Consider the following 21,623-nt stretch of genomic DNA (forward strand, 5'->3'; position numbering starts at 1 on the left):
ACTACTGCATGTGTGGGATTCTAGAATATGGTTCTTAGCTTCTTTTTCTCTGAACTACTGGATATACTTGTACCTGAGCCACTTGCAAGTTAAGGAAATTCTTACCTTCAATCATTCTTAAGAAAAATAAGCAATATTGACCTATCTTAACCATTTTCTGTAGATGCTCCTTTATTTCCAGCATCTGCTCTTGTGTGGGTAGAGAGCCTTCAATTCTTTATTCTCTTTCCACTAAGTCATGATGACTTATTATAAAACCTAGTTATAAAAAAATAAAACTAGCTGAGAATGTGCTTAGACTGCTATATAATTATGCAATATATATATTTCCCATTAATTAATTTTGAGGGGAACGGGAGAAGAGAAAATAACAGAATGCTTTGAGGGGTATTCACTTTGCTCTTGAAGTGGAGGTGTTGAGATCAGTGGCTTTCAGAGTGTAGATTGTGCTCCATCTGAAAAAGAGATCAAATCTAGGCCTCCATTATCATGGAGCAGACACGTCTTTGACAAAGGGTGGTCTGTTTCTTATAGGATGTACATTTTGTTCTATTTTGTCCAATGAAATTGACAGAACGTGCATTCATCAAGAATGTTTTTAAAATGTTTCTTCTGACTGTTGCTTTGGTTTAGCTAAAAACAGCTACAATTTGATTAATATTATTTGCTCTCAACAATTTATATTTTGAATTCAGTGTATTGTAGTATGTCTGTCCAAATGATCCATCCTCTCTCCCTGTCCCTACAGAGGTGTCTGTGTCGTTTAACAGAGAGTCGTCGGTGACCTACACCTTCCAGGAGCCTTTCTCTGTGATGCAGAATAGGAGCTTCCAGGCCTCCAGTGTCTACAGAGGGAACAGCAGGGCCAGAGAGAACATGGCTTTCATCTTCATGACCACACAGAGCCCTGCCATGCTGCTCACTGTCAGCACCTTCAGCCAGCAGTACATAGCAGTCATCCTGGCACGCAATGGTAGGGACACCTCTACTACTCATTTGTCAGTATTACGAATAATTTAATAATTTCTGAGGTGTCCATTTACACCACATTGCATTTGGTAATATGAGTGAAATTCAATATGCTTCAAACATATTTCCAGATTTGTATTTGGACTCTGACGGGAAGAAGTTGGGACTCAACCAAGGCTTTAGTGAAGGGTGTTATAATGACTCCATTAGCTGGCAGAGGGCAACTCTAAAATCAGAATGTAATCTCATTATATGGAAGAGAGTGCTAACTATTGCGTACTATTTACTCCAGCGGAGTGTTCTCTCCCATTGTACCGCACAACAAAGAGCTGAAAAAAACACTTTGCCTTGCACAACTTTCAACACAAATAATGCAATTCGTTTCATAGAAAGATGGATTTATAATCCCTTGACAAGTATGGAACAAGTAATGTGTCATGTTTAGAATATTTCCATCCATCACATAACAGACAGGAATAAAAAATAACTAATTTAACCTTGACAGATCCAAGTTCAATGGCGCGTCTAAGCCTATTCTGCCGCATCCATAACGAAGCCTTGATCACGCACCTTAACCTCTAATCTGACAGCCTTCCAAGTTGTACAGAAAGCCCATCAGCATCGGGTTGAGTGACGGCCTGTGTTTCTTTAAGTCTTTGCTCTTTTGTTCAATCGGAACGCGTGGATGAATCACACCTTTGTAAATATGGGAGGATCAGGAGGACACTTCGTCCACAGTAATCTCAGGCACCTGGGCACTGTCAGGGGGTTCTCAAACACAACATAAATCCCTTCACCAACCGTGCTGGAATTGTAATATTGACCCAACTTCACTTGATAATGCAAAGCTCTCTGCCTCTCTGATCTAGTGTGGTATGTGTGTGGGAGGAACATTTGGTGAATATTGGCATATTCAACACAGGGCAAAGAGTTTATGCTGCTCCAGGATACATATTTATGTCTAAAGAGGTAACTGTGCGGGCTTCAATAGAGAAGTCTATAAACTGCCAACACTCTTCATTGTATTTCAGTCATAATGCTATTTTTGTTAATAAGCTTATCTTAATTCCAAACTCATTTCTATTGATTGATATGAATTTAAAATAAAGGTTTGTAGGTGAAGGTGAGGTGAGCCACCTCATGAGATAAGTTTAGCTATTTAAATGTTATTCTCAAGCCTCCAGCTTGGGACAATCTCATCGGCACAGCTCATGGATAATGGCTGTATTCAAAGAACAAGGCAATATTGTTTACAAATAACCATGAGGGCAATTGTTTCAATTATTTCCAAATATGATTTCATGTTGGTGCATATACTTACATTCTTTATCCCAAATGGTGACTGGGGATATTCGAACAGTCCTCACATTGACTTCAATGTGTGACTTTAACAAGTCCAATAGTCAACAACTTAATGTAGGTTTAAGATCTTTCAGTGCATAGTTTTCACCCAGTTTGTGTTGTGGTCTATAGGGAGTCTACAGATCTGGTACCATCTCCATGTGGACAGGAGACCAGATGTGTTCAGTCCCAGACCCTCCAGCCTGGCAGACGGACACCTCCACCGTATCAGAATCCACCGTGAGGGAAAAGACGTCTACCTACAGGTGAGCAATGGATACATTTACAAAAGGTGTAGATCCTGTGCATTGTAATTCCATCACTACATATGGGAATGTCAATCCTCATTAATAACCCCCATAAATATTTGTCTAGTGGAGTATTTGCATATGATCTCAGTGATCCTTGTCCTAGAGTATGTGTTAGAGCAGGGGTACTCCATTATTACCATTTGAGGTCTGTATCCTGCTGGTTTTCTGTTCTATCAGATAATTAATTGCACCCACCTTGTGTTCCTGGTCTAAAACAGTTCCTGATTAGCAACAATGAAAAAAACTAGCTTTGAGGTCCAGAGTTTGAGGGTATTAGAGAATCAAAACAGCAAAATACTGATCCTCGTTTATTTAAGAGGAGACATTTTAAAAAGTTTTCTCCTAAAGGGTTTTTAAATTACATGTTCTACTCTGATTTAGCCACTATCTCCTGTATTCCTGACCCTGAAAAATGTCTCCTCCCTATGTATTGCTTTGGCAGATAAACACACCCCTTTAAAAAAATTCCGAGTCAAAGAAAGATCCAACCCTTGGTTTTCTTCGGTGCTCTCTGAGCTCATTCAAATGAGATAATCAGGCCTGGGCCAAAGCAAGGAAAACTGAATCTGTAGTAGACTCGCAATCTTTCAGGCAATTGAGAAACATATGTACTATCTTGATGAGGAAAGCTAAATCAAGCCACCTTTTTTAGCTCTATCTTTGACTCTGCTGGGGATCCTAAGCAAGTTCTGTCTGACTCTGGGATAAATTATGTTTTTAGTCATAATTTTATCTCGGCAGGCTTTTTATTTGAGAGACACTGTGGTCTAATTGACCCTGGACAGTCAATTGACTGCTCTTCCATCTGCCAGCTGACTCGATGGTTAAACCATCAACTTCTAGTGAATCTTTGTTTTCATTTCAACAATTTCTTTTTTGTGAATTATTAACTGGGGCTGACATGCCTGATTGCTCAATCATTAACACATATGATTTACCTGACTATTATATCTAGTACTATATCCAAGGTTTAGAAGACGGTCCATGTACTCCCCCTTCAGAAAGGTGACCTTTGTGACCTAATTCATTCTTGCCCTATTTCTAAACTTAGCTAAAATATTATAGTCCTTGATTAACTCTCAGCTAAGATCTTACTTATCTTTGAAATGCATTTAAATTGTACATCAGTCGGGTTTTCGACCAGGTCATAGCACTATCTCTATGCATCCCTAGTTATAAATGATGTGGTTGACTTTATGGATAAAATGCAACATTGTGCTGCCCTTCTTCATGGACCTGTCAAATGCTTTCGATACTGTTGATCACTCACTACTAATTCACAAGCTTTCCTCAATTGGCTTAGACCAGGCTGAATGTAAATTGTCTAGATATTACTTGACAAATAGAACTCATTGTGTATCTACTGATACAAATTGTATTTTATAATGCATATTGATGAGTTAGGAAGCTGAGAATTAAATTGGGCTTCTATGGAAATAGGTCCTGCCTCTCGCTAAATAGTAGAAAGCCGATTATTCAGTCAACATGGCGACATCATCTATAGCGACGTCATCTGCCACTTCATTAAAGTATTGAGAAGCCGTTTATCATATTATGGGCAACAGTTTTAGTACTGCATTCTCTACCAGAAAGTTGGTTGGCCCTCTTTGATGTCACGTAGGTTGATACATTGCTATGTTTTCATTTATAAATCTCTTTTACAAAAACTGTACCTACTGTAACATATTTACTAAGCTTTAGACATACAAGTTACCACACCCGGTCTCAGGGATGGTTAACTTTGGATATTCCTTTGGTCTCTACTGAGACAGGTAAATCCAGCTTTTAGGTTTTTTTGCAGCTTATTTGTGGAACAATCTTCAAAATGTTCTTAAATGTGATGTTCTGCTGCCTCTAGGTCCATTCAGAAAGCTGATTGAGGACTTTATTACTGATGAAAGTGTTTGTTCTGCTGCCTCTAGGTCCATTCAGAAAGCTGATTGAGGACTTTATTACTGATGAAAGTGTTTGTTCTGCTGCCTCTAGGTCCATTCAGAAAGCTGATTGAGGACTTTATTAATGATGAAAGTGTTTGTTCTGCTGCCTCTAGGTCCATTCAGAAAGCTGATTGAGGACCTTATTACTGATGAAAGTGTTTGTTCTGCTGTTCTTTATGACCGTGTTTTTCTTTCTGCTTGCATTTTTGTATTTACATTTTGATGTGTGTATTTTCTGTCATCTATGTCATTTAGGGCTCATCTGTAAAATAGACTTGTTCTCAGTATGACTCCCTGATAAATAAAGTTTAAATAAAAACATTTAACAAATGTATACCGCTATGAGAGTGCATTGGTACTACAGTAAACGGCAGCCGTTTAAATGTATATCGCTTTGCGAGTGCATTGGTACTACAGTAAACGACAGCCGTTTAAATGTATACCGCTATGAGAGTGCATTGGTACTACAGTAAACAGCAGCCGTTTAAATGTATACCGCTATGAGAGTGCATTGGTACTACAGTAAACAGCAGCCGTTTAAATGTATACCGCTATGAGAGTGCATTGGTACTACAGTAAACAGCAGCCGTTTAAATGTATACCGCTATGAGAGTGCATTGGTACTACAGTAAACGGCAGCCGTTTAAATGTATACCGCTATGAGAGTGCATTGGTACTATAGTAAACGGCAGCCGTTTAAATGTATACCGCTATGAGTGTGCATTGGTACTACAGTAAACAGCAGCCGTTGACATGAAAGAATGTCATACTCAATCCATAATGTATTGAAATGTAAAATGGATTTGTAATTTCTGTAATCCTCCTTATTATTTGATTATTTTTCACTTTCCCTCAGATCGACCAGGACATCCACAGGAAGTACACCCTGTCATCTGATGCAGAGTTGATCTTAATCAGATCCTTGACTTTGGGCATAGTCGTCGGTAAGCCTTCCAATGAAATTCTACTGCCATGCAGGGAGCTATTTTGAATGATGGAAGGTGGAGGACCATTTAGTGGGACCATACTATGATACTGAAGAAGTTTAGGTTTTTCACATGTTCTGTTTTTGACTTAATGTTCAAATGCTCATAACAATTTCCCAAAATGTTCATACCCCGTCTCAGAACAGCTTTTGTAATCGCAGATTTAAAGATTTTGACCATCATTGCTGAAGGATGATTATTTTTTATATCCCTCACTGCTGTTGCCATGGAAACGTGTATATTTAATTCTGGATGGAAATAATGGTGAACCTAATAAAGACCGAATAAAGATTAATTGATGTGACCTAAAATGGTGCTGTTTGAAAGCACAGAAATGTCTTAAACAATAACCTAGACAGAAATCAAACTCTCTCACCTCCTCTCCCTCCCTTTCCCGCTCTAATGAAGATCTATTAAAAATGCTCTGCATACATATCTTCCCCAATGACTCATTTGTACATCATGAAGTATGTTTTGTAATTTGTAGTTTTTAGTGAGAGACTGCTGCTATAATGCTTCAATGTTAATTCTGTATAACAGGAGGTGAGAATTTTGATGAGGAAGTGATGCAGGCAGGATCTAAGGGCTTCATTGGCTGCCTGTCCTCCGTCCAGTTCAATCACATGGCTCCACTGAAGGCAGCACTACTGAACCGTGGCAGCTCATTGGTCAGTGTACGTGGTCACCTGGTGGAGTCTAACTGTGGGGCTCCGGCGGACTCAACAACCTCACACCCACTCTCAGGTAAGTGCTGCTGTTGTAAAAAACAGTCTCCACTCAGCTAACTGGATAAAACAAGTAAATGAGTTCCTTTACTCTGCCACAGCTGTTCAGCTTTCACAGCGGAAGCCATTTGGAGCTGCGTGGAATCGATTGTGGATGTTCCCAGTCTCGCCTCCTGCTTAAAGCATCATTATTACATTTCAGATGAATCAGGAATGAGTCGACAATGAGCTGAAGCCTGCCAGCCTGATGGAACTTTTGTTTTTCATTGTTTACGCAGTTAAACAAATAAGTTATATTCTGCCACATACACCCTGTTGAGGAACATCCATTTTGCTGCACAGCTCGTTCACTCATTACTGAAAGATAATGAATGGGCCTTTCTTCCCTGCCAGATCAAGCTGCGAAAACAAACAAAGATAATGTCAGCCTGCATGACTCGGCAGTCATAGGAGGTTTGTTTCTCTATTTTATCTTAATTTATTGTTTCGGTGTTAATATGAAACTAGTCCCAGATGTCACTTTGTTTCACTGTCTTTCTTCCTCTCTCTCTCTTCCTCTCTCTCTCACTCTCTTACCTCACAATGGCTGTCCCTCTGAAGTTTTTTGTGAATGGGGTTCCTCATTGTTAAAGCTGCAATATGTAACTTTTTGGGCGACCCAACCAAATTCACACAGAAATATGTGTTTATAGATCTCTCATTCTCATTGAAAGCAAGTCTAAGAGGTGGTAGATATGTTCTATGTGCACTATTTCTATGCTTCCCATTCTTTCGTTACATTTTTGCATCTTTTACTTCCAGTTTTGTACACCAGCTTCAAACAGCTGAAAATACAATTATTTTTGGTTATGGAAAATATGTTTCACAGCAGTGTAGATGGTACAATGATGATACACTATAATTGCTTGTTTTGTCACATATACAGTTCAAAAGTGCTGGACACACAACTAGCTATTTACATGTAAAATAAATAGGGGGGAATAAACAGTGCAATGGGACTATTAAGCGAACTATTCGAATTTTAGCTACCAGGTAATGGCGCAGCGATTTCTGCACAGTGCATTTTTAAGTCCAGGATAACTTATTTCTAATAAATTGAGACGTACCATGATATGAGTCATGACCCCAGCCCCCCTCAGATGTATAACTAAAATGGCTGCCCTTGCTCCCCCGCAGGTGTGGTGTCAGCAGTAATCTTCATCACTCTGTGTGTAGTGGTGGTGATGACCCGTCTCCTGTACCAGCACCGGCAGGCCCGGAGAGACACAAGCATCAAGGAGAAGGAGCACCAAACCAACCTGGAGATAGCCTGCCGGAGAGAAGCAGCCTACCAGGCAGAACCAGCCTACCGGACAGAGTGTCACCTCCATGACAGTCATAGCTCCACCCTCAGGGACAACAGGGAGTACTACATCTGACCACAGTGTCCAGCCAAGCCTTCTAGCCATCGCCGCTTACCTCTCTTCTGTTTTGTCTAGCTGTCTGCACAGGAGGAGGCAGCCTTTTTCCTCCCTCCTCTGGGGTAGAAATTAAGAATTCCTTCTCCTTTAGGGAACTGTGGGAATATCCTGATGGGGAATTTCTTCCCGTTTCTGTGTAGATACTCCGTAGGACGGGACTTGTAGCTGCAAATATGTTGACCGGCCGGCTCACAAATGGTGGTGATGGGACAGGAAAACAGTGCTATGAGAGATTGAAGCATATGGATATGGTGCAATGGATTTATCCAATGACAGAAATACAGAGTCTGGAAAGATTAGAATATTCAATGTTATGGGAAAAGTGGGCAATGTTATGGGAAAAGTGGGCAATGTTATGGGAAAAGTGGGCAATGTTATGGTAAAAGTAGGCAATGTTATGGTAAAAGTGGGCAATGTTATGGTAAAAGTAGGCAATGTTATGGGAAAAAGCCACAATGGTGTAGATGGCCAAGATTAAACTATCCCACTGTCATGTGGGGAAGAAATCTCCCGACGCACAGAAACTACACACAGATGCACTTACTCCATTTCAAATACTTACGAAAAGGACGAGAAGTTCAACAGCTTTCACATCTGTGCCATTGATGTAATACAGAGGGTCAATACAGAGTGGCTTGCCTTCAGAGAGCAGGGAGACTATTCAGCCACCATTTTGATGGTAATTACAGTACCGCGGTGCAGTGCTCTGGGAATGGTTGAAAAGGCTCAATGCAAAGGCCTTCTGAGATAACATAATATTAAATAACACATTGGAGTAAGAGAAGTATTGTTTTACTGATCTTGATAATGCAGTGATTAATTAAGATTAAATACAAAAAGTTATATATTTAAATGTCATTAAATCCCTAAATAAAGCCATTTAAAAATTACATCAATACAAGAGACATTTTTCTTTGGAAAGTTCAATTGAAAATCATTGTTCTTTCTGCCCAGTGTTCTTGAGGTTTCTATGCCATAGGCTAGGCTGCTTTGTATTGCTGAAAGGAAGAAAATGTAAAAAGAACCCAGCTGACTGGAACATCTGCTAGCTGTCCCCTAGCAAGAGAACCAACCCATCACATCCCAGTCAAGTGGCTGCCGGCCAAGGGTTAGAAGAGTCTTCAAAGAGCTGCCATATACAAAGCTTTAGTTGTTCCTCATCTTCTCATAAGCTCTTTGTCTTTTCTTTGTACTTTTCATTATTTCGTTTGGATTGTTTCCTCAAGCAGCCATTTGTTCTGGCACACCTTTGATCCTGGTCATGCGTTGGTGACCATTTTATATCTTATTTCTTATTTGAAGTTTGTAATTCATTGCTTTTGTACTGATTGTCAACAATATCCCTATGTTAGATCTACATTATAAGGTGATTAGTGTTTACTAGTATTGGATGATGGATGTGGATGTTCAGCTTAGTTTTATTTTCCACCTAAAATGAAGAGGGAAAGTATCATCAGTGCAAAATAACCTGGTTTGACAGTTTAGAAAGAATAAAAACAGAGAATGAAAATTCACACGTAAAACTCTTTCATGAGCAACAATTCATATACACACCGTCACAAAATAATAAGATTGGCTGAGGTATTGCCTGAAAAAATGTTTTCTTTCAAATTAAAGTGTCCTTGAAAGCAAGTTAGAATTAACCTCTGAGACTCCTATTTGTACTTGTTGATATTGTGATTACTTTGAGGGCCAATTTTGTATGGCTATAATTGTACAGGTATATAATGAATATATGTTTAATAAAACCAAACATTCTTTTTGAAAAATAATTAATATTTTCCAGATGTTTCGTGCTACATAACCTCTATCACAACCATTCTCTTTCTTCCGTTCACACACATTTTTGGGGCTTTGAATACGGTATGTGTCTTTGCATTTGTTGGTACATGTGTGTATAAGCATGTACAGACCAAGGATGGGTGGTGCTGTGTATTCTGAGGAAGTAGAAACATTCATTACGTGGTGTGAAACTACATCCCGTCTTCCTCCAAACGTTGTTATGGTAAATAGGGTACAAAATGGAATCTGACCTAATTCAATCACAAAGCCAGAACATTAAATTGCTTCGATGTCAGAACTGTAGTTGTGGAACATTTTATTGTGTCTCTTTTTTTTGTGACCACATTTATATATTTTTCTGTGATTTCTTTGTTGGGGGTGTGGGGGGTTAAAGGTTCAAGCAACACATAATTTGCTACTCAGTTAATATCGTATTTACCTGTAGGCTGCCACCCCAAAATAAAATATATATATTTTTTAAAAAGGACAAAAATAAGTATTGATCATTATGATTGTATTAAATAGTTTACATTTAGTATGTAAAGAGAAAAAAACTAAAATAAGAGAGCCAACCTCCCAAACCCAACCATCCATCCATCCAACCCCACCCGTCCATCCATCCATCCAACCCCACCCATCCATTCATCCAACCCCATCCATCCATCCAACCCCACCCATCCATCCATCCAACCCCACCCATCCATCCATCCATCCATCCCCACCCATCCATCCATCTATCCATCCAACCAACCCCACCCATCCATCCATCCATCCCCACCCATCCATCCATCCAACCCCACCCATCCATCCATCCAACCCCACCCATCCATCCAGCCATCCATCCATCCATCCAGCCATCCATCCCCACCCATCCATCTATCCATCCAACCAACCCCACCCATCCATCCATCCCCACCCATCCATCCATCCAACCCCACCCATCCATCCATCCAACCCCACCCATCCATCCATCCATCCCCACCCATCCATCCATCTATCCATCCAACCAACCTCACCCATCCATCCATCCCCACCCATCCATCCATCCAACCAACCCCACCATCCAACCAACCCCACCCATCCATCCATCCAACCCCATCCAACCATCCATCCATCCCCACCCATCCATCCATCCCCACCCATCCATCCATCCCCACCCATCCATCCAACCATCCATCCATCCATCCATCCAACATGTGAATATCTACATTCATGCACTTCAAAATAAATGTTGTAACTCTGCCATAGAAATATGCAACTGCAGGACACTCACATCATAGGCAGAAATGTGCTTTCTTGATTTAGGGGACACAGTCGCCAGTTAGGAGTTGGGGCCAATTTTATCGTAAAATGTTTCCTTGGTGTTATATACAGTCTGTGAACATTTGTTTTAACTTTTATTTAGCTAGGGAAGTCAGTTAAGAACTAATTCTTATTTTCAATGACGGCCTAGGAACAGTAGGTTAACTGCCTTGTTCAGGGGTAGAACGACAGATTTTTACCTTGTCAGCTCAGGGATTTGATCTTGCAACTTTCTGTTTACTAGTCCAACACTCTAACCACTAGGCTAGCTGCCGCCCCACTAAACCTAAAAGTTATAGCTTGATGATTTGGATTACGGGACGCCAAGGTAATATTTTTCCATATCCTTCTCCAGGTAGGCTAGTTGAGAATAAGTTCTAATTTACAACTGCGACCTGGCCAAGATAAAGCATAGCAGTGTGAACAGACAACAACACAGAGTTACACATGGAGTAAACAATAAACAGGTCAATAACACAGTAGAAAAAATGAAAAAAAAGAGTCTATATACATTGTGTGCAAAAGGCATGAGGAGGTAGGCAAATAATTACAATTTTGCAGATTAACACTGGAGTGATAAATGATCAGATGGTCATGTGCACGTAGAGATACTGGTGTGCAAAGGAGCAGAAAAGTAAATAAATAAAAACAGTATGGGGATGAGGTAGGTAAATTGGGTGGGCTATTTACCGATGGACTATGTACAGCTGTAGCGATCGGTTAGCTGCTCAGATAACCCCACCCAACCCCACCGTGCTTTTACACCTGCATTGTTTGCTGTTTGGGGTTTTAGGCTGGGTTTCTGTACAGCACTTTGAGATATCAGCTGATGTACGAAGGGCTATATAAATAAATTTGATTTGATTTGATTTGATAGCAGATGTTTAAAGTCTCCAACTTCAGTGATTTTGCAATTCGTTCCAGTCACAGACAGCAGAGAACTGAAAGGAAAGGCGGCCAAATGAGGTGTTGGCTTTCGGGATGATCAGTGAGATGCACCTGCTTGAACGCGTGCTACGGGTGGGTGTTGCTATCGTGACCAGTGAACTGAGATAAGGCGGAGCTTTATCTAGCATGGACTTGTAGATGACCTGGAGCCAGTGGGTTTGGCGACGAATATGTAGCGAGGGCCAGCCGACTAGAGCATACAGGTTGCAGTGGTGGGTGGTATATGGGGCTTTGGTGACAAAACGGATGGCACAGTGATAGACTGCATCCAATTTGCTGAGTAGAGTGTTGGAGGCTATTTTGTAAATAACATCGCCGAAGTCAAGGATAGGTAGGATAGTCAGTTTTACGAGGGTATGTTTGGCAGCATGAGTGAAGGATGCTTTGTTGTGAAATAGGAAGTTGATTCTAGATTTAATTTTGGATTGGAGATGCTTGATGTGAGTCTGGATAGAGAGTTTAGTAAAACCAGACACCTTGGTATCTGTAGTTGTCCACATATTCTAAGTCTGAACCATCCAGAGTAGTAATGCTAGATGGGCGTGTGCAGGCAGCGATCGGTTGAAGAGCATGCATTTAGTTGTATTTGCATTTAAGAGCAGTTGGAGGCCACGAAAGGAGTGTTGTATGGAACTGAAGCTCGTCTGGAGGTTTGTTAACACAGTGTCCAAACAAGGGCCAGAAGTATACAGTGTTGGTGTTGTCTGCGCAGAGGTGGATCAGAGAATCACCAGCAGCAAGAGCGACATCATTGATGTATACAGAAAAACAAGTTGGCCCGAGAATGGAACCCTGTGGCACCCCCACAGACTGCCAGAGGTCCGGACAACAGGATCTCCGATTTGACACACTGAACTCTATCTGAGAAGTAGTTCGTAAACCAGGCGAGGCAGTCATTTGAGAAACCAAGGCTGTTGAGTCTTCCGATAAGAATGTGGTGATTGACAGAGTCGAAAGCCTTGGCCAGGTTTATGAAGATGGCAGCACAGTATTGTTTTTTATCTAGGACGGTTATGATTTTGTTTAGGACCTTAAGAGTGGCTTTGGTGCGTCCTTGACCAGCTCGGAACCAGATTGCATAGCCAAGAAGGTACGGTGGGATTCGAAATGGTCAGTGATCTGTTTGTTAACTTGGCTTTCGAAGACCTTAGAGAGGCAGGGTAGGATTGATATAGGTCTGTAACAGTTTGGGTCTAGAGTGTCTCCCCCTTTGAAGAGGGGGATGACCACGGCAGTTTTCCAATCTTTAGGGATCTCAGATGATACGAAAGAGACGTTGAACAGGCTGCAGGGGTTTCAACAATTGAGGCAGATAATTTTAGACAGAGACGGTCCAGATTGTCTAGCCCAGCTGATTTGTAGGGGTCCAGATTTTGCAGCTCTTTCAGAACATCAGCTATCTGGATTTGGGTGAAGGATTAATGGGGGAGCCTTGGGCAAGTTGCTGTGGGGGGTGCAGAGCTGAATGCCCGGGGTAGGGGTAGCCAGGTGGAAAGCATGGCCAGCCACAGAAAAGGGAAGTCTGGGGTGAACAAAGGGCTTTATCTGTTCTTAGTTCATCATTTTTTGAATGGTGCATGCTTATTTAAGATGGTGAGGAAAGCACTTTTAAAGAATAACCAAGCATCCTCTACTGACGGAACGAGGTCCATATCTTTCCAGGACACCCGGGCCAGGTCGAGTGAGCTTGCTTCAGTTCTTCAATGGCAAAGCTAGGAGAGCTAAATGTGGGGTGTGGGGTGCTCCCTCTGCTGTTTCCTGAAGTCCATGATCATCTCCTTTGATTTGTTGACGTTGAGTGTGAGGTTATTTTCCTAACACCACACTCCGAGGGCCCTCACCTCCTCCCTGTAGGCCGTCTCGTCGTTGTTGGTAATCAAGCCTTCCACTGTAGTATCGTCTGCAAACTTGATGATTGAGTTGGAGGCGTGCATGGCCACTGAGTCGTGGATGAACAGGGAGTACAGGAGAAGGATGAAAACGCACCCTTGTGGGGCCCCAGTGTTGAGGATCAGTAGGATTGAGATGTTGTTACCTACCCTCACCACCTGGGGGCGGCCCATCAGGAAGTCCAGTACCCAGTTGCACAGGGTGGGGTCGAGACCCAGGGTCTCGAGCTTGATGATGAGTTTGGGGGTACTATGGTGTTAAATGCTGAGCTGTAGTCGATGAACAGCATTCTCACATAGACCCTCTTGTCCAGATTGCTTAGGGCAGTCTGCAGTGTGGTTGCAATGGCGTCGTCTGTGGACCTATTGGGGCAGTAAGCAAATTGGAGTGGGTCTAGGGTGTCAGGTAGGGTGGAGGTGATATGGTCCTTGACTAGTCTCTCAAAGCACTTCATGATGTCGGAAGTGAGTGCTACGGGGCGGTAGTCGTTTAGCTCAGTTACCTTAGGTTTCTTGGGAACAGGAACAATGGTGGCCCTCTTGAAGCATGTGGGAACAGCAGACTGGGATAAGGATTGATTGAATATGTCCGTAAACACATCAGCCAGCTGGTCTGCGCATGCTCTGAGGACCCGGCTGGGGGTGCCGTCTGGGCCTGCAGCCTTGCGAGGGTTAACATGTTTAAATGTTTTACTCATGCACAAAGTAGATGTCCTATCCGACTTACCAAAACTATAGTTTGTTCACAATAAATGTTTGGAGTGGTTGAAAAACAAATTTTAATGACTCCAACCTAAGTGTACATAAACGTCTCTTTTCAACTGTAGGCCTATTTCCACCACTGTAAGGGGTTAAAATTTGAATGGAGATTCGATCCTATCAGTATGGATACATGCCTCAACAATGTACTTGTGAGCGTTAAAACACTCCTAAAACTAAATACCATCGCTATTGGGAAACCGGGGCCCAGGTTAGTCAAATATTACAACACAGGGAGATATTCTTATTCATCCAATTAAAAAATACATAATATTTTTATTTAATGAATTGCATCTTAGCTGTACTGTAATGTAGGACCCAGTTGTATTCCCTTGTTTCTATTGTAACCTGGTTCTATCAATCAAGATAACATGACGTCTCCATGAAATGCACAGTGGCTTTAGTGGCGTGACCAGGTAAGGTCAAGGAAGTTTACTTTCACCTTAACCACTTTGCATGTTGCTAGGTAGCAGATTATCTTTTTATCACAAAACATAAATGAGGCAGAAAACCACCTGAGAAAACAACGTTTTAATGTCCATGCAAAATGGAGTGCTCCAGATTCATTTGAGTTGCACAAGATAGGGTTGAAAGATTTGTTTTCAAGTGTGTGTCCAGTTAAAGGGAAGTTTTCAAGTGTGAGTGTTCAGTTAAAGGGAATGTTTTCAAGTGTGAGTGTTCAGATATAGGGAATGTTTTCAAGTGTGAGTGTCCAGTTAAAGGGAATGTTTTCAAGTGTGAGTGTCCAGTTAAAGGGAATGTTTTCAAGTGTCAATGTCCAGTCAAAGGGAATGTTTTCAAGCGTGAATGTCCAGTTAAAGGGAATGTTTTCAAGCGTGAATGTCCAGTTAAAGAGAATGTTTTCAAGCGTGAATGTCCAGTTAAAGAGAATGTTTTTAAGCCTGAATGTCCAGTTAAAGAGAATGTTTTCAAGCGTGAATGTTCAGTTAAAGGGAATGTTTTCAAGCGTGAATGTCCAGTTAACGGGAATGTTTTCAAGCGTGAATGTCCAGTTAAAGGGAATGTTTTCAAGTGTGAATGTCCAGTTAAAGGGATAAAGGGAATGTTTTCAAGCGTGAATGTCCAGTTAAAGGGAATGTTTTCAAGTGTGAATGTCCAGTTAAAGGGATAAAGGGAATGTTTTCAAGCGTGAATGTCCAGTTAAAGGGAATGTTTTCAAGTGTGAATGTCCAGTTAAAGGGATAAAGGGAATGTTTTCAAGCGTGAATGTACAGTTAAAGGGAATGTTTTCAAATATGGATTATAGTGTGTTTGCGGATATTTTGGTGACACATTTATTTTACCGTGACATGCATGATGCAGACACTCCAGATCACTGTAATATGCGTCTAGAGAAAGGACTTCTATGGTGACGTGGATCCCTGTGGACACATACAGGCCACTGTGATCTCTCTGTTCTCTCTCCCTGTGCCTTCTCTCAAACCGTCTTCTCTTCAGTCAACATGAAGTGAAACAGTTTATTTAAAATTATGTAGATAAATGCAATGACATTATTATGAACTAAATACCTTTTGTGAAATTGGTGCTAACTCTCTTTCACCTAGTAAATGTTAACAATATTTATATTTCCTACAAGCCTATTCTGGCAGCAGTGGAACAATGTGTGTTTTTTTCTCCAAAGTGCAGCGTTCTTTCTGACTCACTCTGTGGTTTGCATGATATATTATGCACACTGGGTATGGTCCATTTCAGAGGACCCAACAAGCCAGCCGTTTTTTCTCAATAAAGTCCAGTGTGGTATGACATTGGTCATCACGAGTCACTGTAGTGGAAGAAAAGAGTACAGACAGGTGCCTTACGATCAGGACTGCTGTGTCACTAATTAAAAGGGTTAGCGATGGACGGCAAAGAGTTTGCCATTTTTTGCGGAATTGTTGCTACTGCAGCCACCATTTTGAATCTATTTTTTATAATTTGCCTGATGGTTCCACGGAGAGAGAGTGGTGTTACTCGTCTTCTGCCTCTGAGGATCCTGCTGGGCTTGATGGTTTTAAGCAACTCAGTCCACCAAATTGAAAATCTCCTTTCGATCTGGTTATATTTAGTTTATAATCGCACCACTGAGGTTTTCTTTATCATAAGCTCTATTGGGTACTTTAGCTACTGCGCCATCTTCTCCTGTACTGCTTGGATTAGTATGTTTTACCACCTCATGATTGTCCCACAGCGTCATGCAATTTTCATCTGGATGAAAAAACACATTGATAGAGTCATTTATTCTGGTCTTGTCTTAGATGGAACTTTACTTCTGTGTGGGTCAAGCACTTACATGGAACATGGGATGGTAGTTAACAACTGGTTCACCAACAACTCCCTCCACCTCAATACAACTGTAACCCCAGGTGATGGTGAATGGACTGATCTGTATATTGTGTCTTTGATAGCACAAGGTTTATATTTCACCCGGCTTCTTGCGTCAATCATATTTTCCTCCGGCAGCACCTACATCTACCTGCGAAGGCACATGAAGAGGATGGAGGAGAGTAGCAGTCCTTTCTCCCAGCCCCAGCTTCAAAGCCAGATGATGGTCACTGTAACAGCCATGTTACAGGCTGCTCTCTGCCTACTCAGCTGTATGTGGACAGTAATAGTCGTCTTCCTATTTGAATTGGACTTCTACCAACAAATAGATAAAGATGGGTTAATTGCATGCACAATTTCCTCTGTCGTTGGCCTCTGTAACTCTCTGTGTCTTGGGTTCTCTCAATCTGTATTCAGACAAAGGTTTACTGCTCTCTTTGAGAAAGCCTCACGGGCGCTTGGATTTCTACAGCTAAGTGAATGAGAAATGTGTTGTTGCATTATTTTGACATTTTATTCAGTCCTTGTGTTTACATGCACTGCTATTAGTTATCTGTTATGTGTCTCAATTCGTTTTTATTCAACAACAACAAAAAAGTTGGTGACTATATTTCTGTGGAGGCTGGTATCAGTTCATTGGCATCAAATTGTGAACCTTTTGCAAAAATATATGGATCACGGATATTGATGCCTAAGTCAATACGTTGCATTTAATGTGCAAAACCTTTGATAATCAATTTGATACATTGACGATATAGAACATATTGTTGTGTAAACAATACATTTAAATTAGTTGAATTTAATATGAGTACTTTTTTGCTCTTGTATGCATGTGTAGACTTTCTGTTAACAATAATGATAATCTGTTGAGATCAGTAAGGTATGTAACGTCTTCAGTTTGGTTTGGTTATAATGTAACGTCTTCAGTTTGGTTTGATTATAATGTAACGTCTTCAGTTTGGTTTGATTATAATGTAACGTCTTCAGTTTGGTTTGATTATAATGTAACGTCTTCAGTTTGGTTTGGTTATAATGTAACGTCTTCAGTTTGGTTAGATTATAATGTAACGTCTTCAGTTTGGTTTGATTATAATGTAACGTCTTCAGTTTGGTTAGATTATAATGTAACGTCTTCAGTTTGGTTTGATTATAATGTAACGTCTTCAGTTTGGTTTGATTATAATGTAACGTCTTCAGTTTGGTTTGATTATAATGTAACGTCTTCAGTTTGGTTTGGTTATAATGTAACGTCTTCAGTTTGGTTAGATTATAATGTAACGTCTTCAGTTTGGTTTGATTATAATGTAACGTCTTCAGTTTGGTTAGATTATAATGTAACGTCTTCAGTTTGGTTAGATTATAATGTAACGTCTTCAGTTTGGTTTGATTATAATGTAACGTCTTCAGTTTGGTTAGATTATAATGTAACGTCTTCAGTTTGGTTTGATTATAATGTAACGTCTTCAGTTTGGTTTGGTTATAATGTAACGTCTTCAGTTTGGTTTGATTATAATGTAACGTCTTCAGTTTGGTTAGATTATAATGTAACGTCTTCAGTTTGGTTAGATTATAATGTAATGTCTTCAGTTTGGTTTGATTATAATGTAACGTCTTCAGTTTGGTTAGATTATAATGTAACGTCTTCAGTTTGGTTAGATTATAATGTAACGTCTTCAGTTTGGTTAGATTATAATGTAACGTCTTCAGTTTGGTTAGATTATAATGTAACGTCTTCAGTTTGGTTAGATTATAATGTAACGTCTTCAGTTGGGTAGATTATAATGTAACGTCTTCAGTTTGGTTTGATTATAATGTAACGTCTTCAGTTTGGTTAGATTATAATGTAACGTCTTCAGTTTGGTTTGGTTATAATGTAACGTCTTCAGTTTGGTTTGATTATAATGTAACGTCTTCAGTTTGGTTTGATTATAATGTAACGTCTTCAGTTTGGTTAGATTATAATGTAACGTCTTCAGTTTGGTTTGATTATAATGTAACGTCTTCAGTTTGGTTTGATTATAATGTAACGTCTTCAGTTTGGTTTGGTTATAATGTAACGTCTTCAGTTTGGTTAGATTATAATGTAACGTCTTCAGTTTGGTTAGATTATAATGTAACGTCTTCAGTTTGGTTAGATTATAATGTAACGTCTACAGTTTGGTTAGATTATAATGTAACGTCTTCAGTTTGGTTAGATTATAATGTAACGTCTTCAGTTTGGTTAGATTATAATGTAACGTCTTCAGTTTGGTTAGATTATAATGTAACGTCTTAAATTTGGTTTGATTATAATGTATAATGTAAGGTTTTCAGTTTGGTTTGGTTATAATGTTATATAATGTATAATGTAATGTCTTCTGTTTGGTTTGGTTATAATATTAAATTATGTATAATGTAAGGTTTTCAGTTTGGTTTGGTTATAATGTATGATGTAATGTATTCAGTTTGGTTTGGTTATAATGTATGATGTAATGTATTCAGTTTGGTTTGGTTATAATGTATGATGTAATGTATTCAGTTTGGTTTGGTTTAATTAGAATGTTATATAATGTATAATATAAGGCCTTTAGTTTGTTCAATATCAGGAACTGAATTTATTTTCCGATTGTTAGGAACAGGACCTAATATGTGTGTTCTGTTCAACTGTTCCGACCAGCAAAATGAACCATTTTGAAAACAAATAAATAAATAACCATTTATATCATTCAATTCTGTTCCTTTTTCAACTTCTAATCATTATATATTTTTTAATTTAGCTCAAAATTGAATTACTTCACCAAGAGCAGCTTGCTATGAAGCTTGCGAGATATTTACATCGTGCATTTTGGTTAGTTTGGAATATAACTTGAATAAGTTAATAAATATGTAATAACCCAAAAAGATAACTATGTTTGTATTTATAGGTAACCAGATCGTGACTATTATTAAGTTACTACGTTTTTGACCACACTATGTTGTTACCCTTTAGATGTGTATTATACAACATTTCCACATGCCAGTCGGAGTGAGCCAAAAGTCTGTCATTGGCATTGTTGTTGTAACCTTACATTTGGCTTTTGCCTAAAGGTCTGGGCCTTAATGGCACAGGTGGAGTGATGGCATAACTGCAAGGGTTGCTGGTTTAAACCCTGGTCTGTTGGCTGTTTCCCTTTCATAGCTAAAATCTGTTTTGAACTAACTATTAATCTATGTGTAGAATTTCCCATGCATAGTCAAAGGTAATTGTCTGCAGTTTTCAGAAGGTGAATAGTTCAATTTATTGTGACTCAAATCCCAATGAAAACAAAATAAAATTAAACGTTTTTAAATCATTAACTTTTGAAGGTTGTGTCTTGTGCCTTTTACAGCTTGTTTTCAGCCTAAAGAATTGCAGAGTTATGCATCCAATACATTTATATAATCAGTTTATTAGGTACACCCATCTGGTACCGAGTCAGACCCCCTTTGCCTCCAGAACAGCCTGAATTCTTAAGTGAAAGGAAACATTGCCCAATTATTATCAAGGGACCTAATGTGTGCCAGGAAAACATTCCCCAAACCATTACACCCCTGCCACCAGCCAGTACCATTGACACCGGGTAGGATGGGAAAATGGACTTACGCTGCTTGCACCAAATCCTGACTCTGCCATCACCATGACGCAACAGGAATCTGGATATGTCTGTTTTTCCACTTTTTAGCTGATAGGAGTGGAACCCTATGGTTGTAGGTGTGGTTGTAGGCTGCAATAGCCCGTCTGTGACAAGGACCGACGAGTTGTGCGTTCCGAAATGACTATCTGCACACCACTGTTGTACTGCGCCATTGTTTGCCTGTTTGTGGCCTTCCTGTTAGCATGCACCATTTTTGCCATTCTCTTCTGACCTCTCATCAATGAGCTGTTTTCACCCACAGGACTGCCGCTGACTGGATGTTTTTGGTTTGTCGCACCGTTCTCGGTAAAGCCTAGACAAAACCCTAACATTAGCTATCTTCTGTGTCAAGGTTAGATCTTGTTGTCTTGCTCAAAGTCACTTAGGTCACGTATTTTGCCCATTCTAGCGTTTAATCGAACAGTAACTGAATGCCTCAATGACTGTCTGTATCAGGTATGAAGATAATAACCAATAGTTTATTGATCCAATAGTGGCAGGCAATAGACATGTTAAGGCATGAACGGGTCAGTAAACCAGAGGTGAGGCAATGGTACTGGACACCAAGCAGGCTCAGGGTCAGGGTTAGCAGAGGTCAAAAATCCAGTGGGGAGCAAAGGTACAGGTTGGCAGGCAGGCTCCGGGTCAGGGGCAGGCAGAGTGGTCAGGCAGGCAGGATTGGAGTCAGGACAGGCAAGGGTCAAAACCAGAAACAGGAGACAAAGGGCTGTGAGACATGGGTATGACTCTGGACACATAAACGGTGGGATGCAAAGGGCACTGGGAAAAAGAAGACAAACTGCAGAGGGGCTAATGATCTTGGAGATGGGGAACGGGTTGATAAACCGGGAGGAGAGTTTGCGGGTGGATAGCCATACCATCTGCCCGAGACGATCCCGGAAGCCGAGGTCTTGAGGAGGACCGAGCAGGCTCTCCTCCAGGCACGACGACAGCAGCGGACAAACATCTGGGTAGAAGGTATGCCAACCTCCTCTTCCTGCTCAGGGAAGAGCGAGGGCTGATATCCCAGGAAACACTCAAAAAGGTGATAGGGCCTTGGATGCAGGGTCTTGTCCTTCTTCTCCACGAAAAATAACTTCACGAAAAATACAAATGTACAGAAATACTCATAATAAACATTGCTAAAAGATACAACTGTTATGCTTTTAATTTTAGATCCACTTCTCCTTAATGCAACCACTGTGTCAGATTTTTTTTAAACTTTACTGAAAAAGCACACCATGCTATAATCTGAGTACA

The 21,623-nt window shown here is 40.3% G+C and overlaps 1 protein-coding gene across 2 annotated transcripts in view; it reads left to right on the forward strand.

Moving 5' to 3' along the window:
* LOC124039427 (contactin-associated protein-like 5) overlaps positions 1-9,806 on the forward strand; it is a 132,778-nt gene extending 122,972 nt beyond the window's left edge. Inside the window, exons 19-24 of one of the 2 annotated variants that reach the window (XM_046359429.1) lie at positions 749-973; positions 2,443-2,576; positions 5,415-5,502; positions 6,085-6,288; positions 6,663-6,722; positions 7,446-9,806. In XM_046359429.1, the coding sequence (XP_046215385.1) occupies positions 749-973; positions 2,443-2,576; positions 5,415-5,502; positions 6,085-6,288; positions 6,663-6,722; positions 7,446-7,687 (953 nt within the window). In that variant the 3' untranslated portion in view covers positions 7,688-9,806. Of the gene's footprint in view, positions 1-748; positions 974-2,442; positions 2,577-5,414; positions 5,503-6,084; positions 6,289-6,370; positions 6,639-6,662; positions 6,723-7,445 lie in introns of those variants that run through there. The other variant, XM_046366951.1, reaches the window with a different exon arrangement.
* Positions 9,807-21,623: the final 11,817 nt, after the last annotated feature.

The sequence above is a fragment of the Oncorhynchus gorbuscha genome, linkage group LG01 (assembly GCF_021184085.1).
Source record: "Oncorhynchus gorbuscha isolate QuinsamMale2020 ecotype Even-year linkage group LG01, OgorEven_v1.0, whole genome shotgun sequence".
Taxonomy (NCBI): Eukaryota; Metazoa; Chordata; class Actinopteri; order Salmoniformes; family Salmonidae; genus Oncorhynchus; species Oncorhynchus gorbuscha.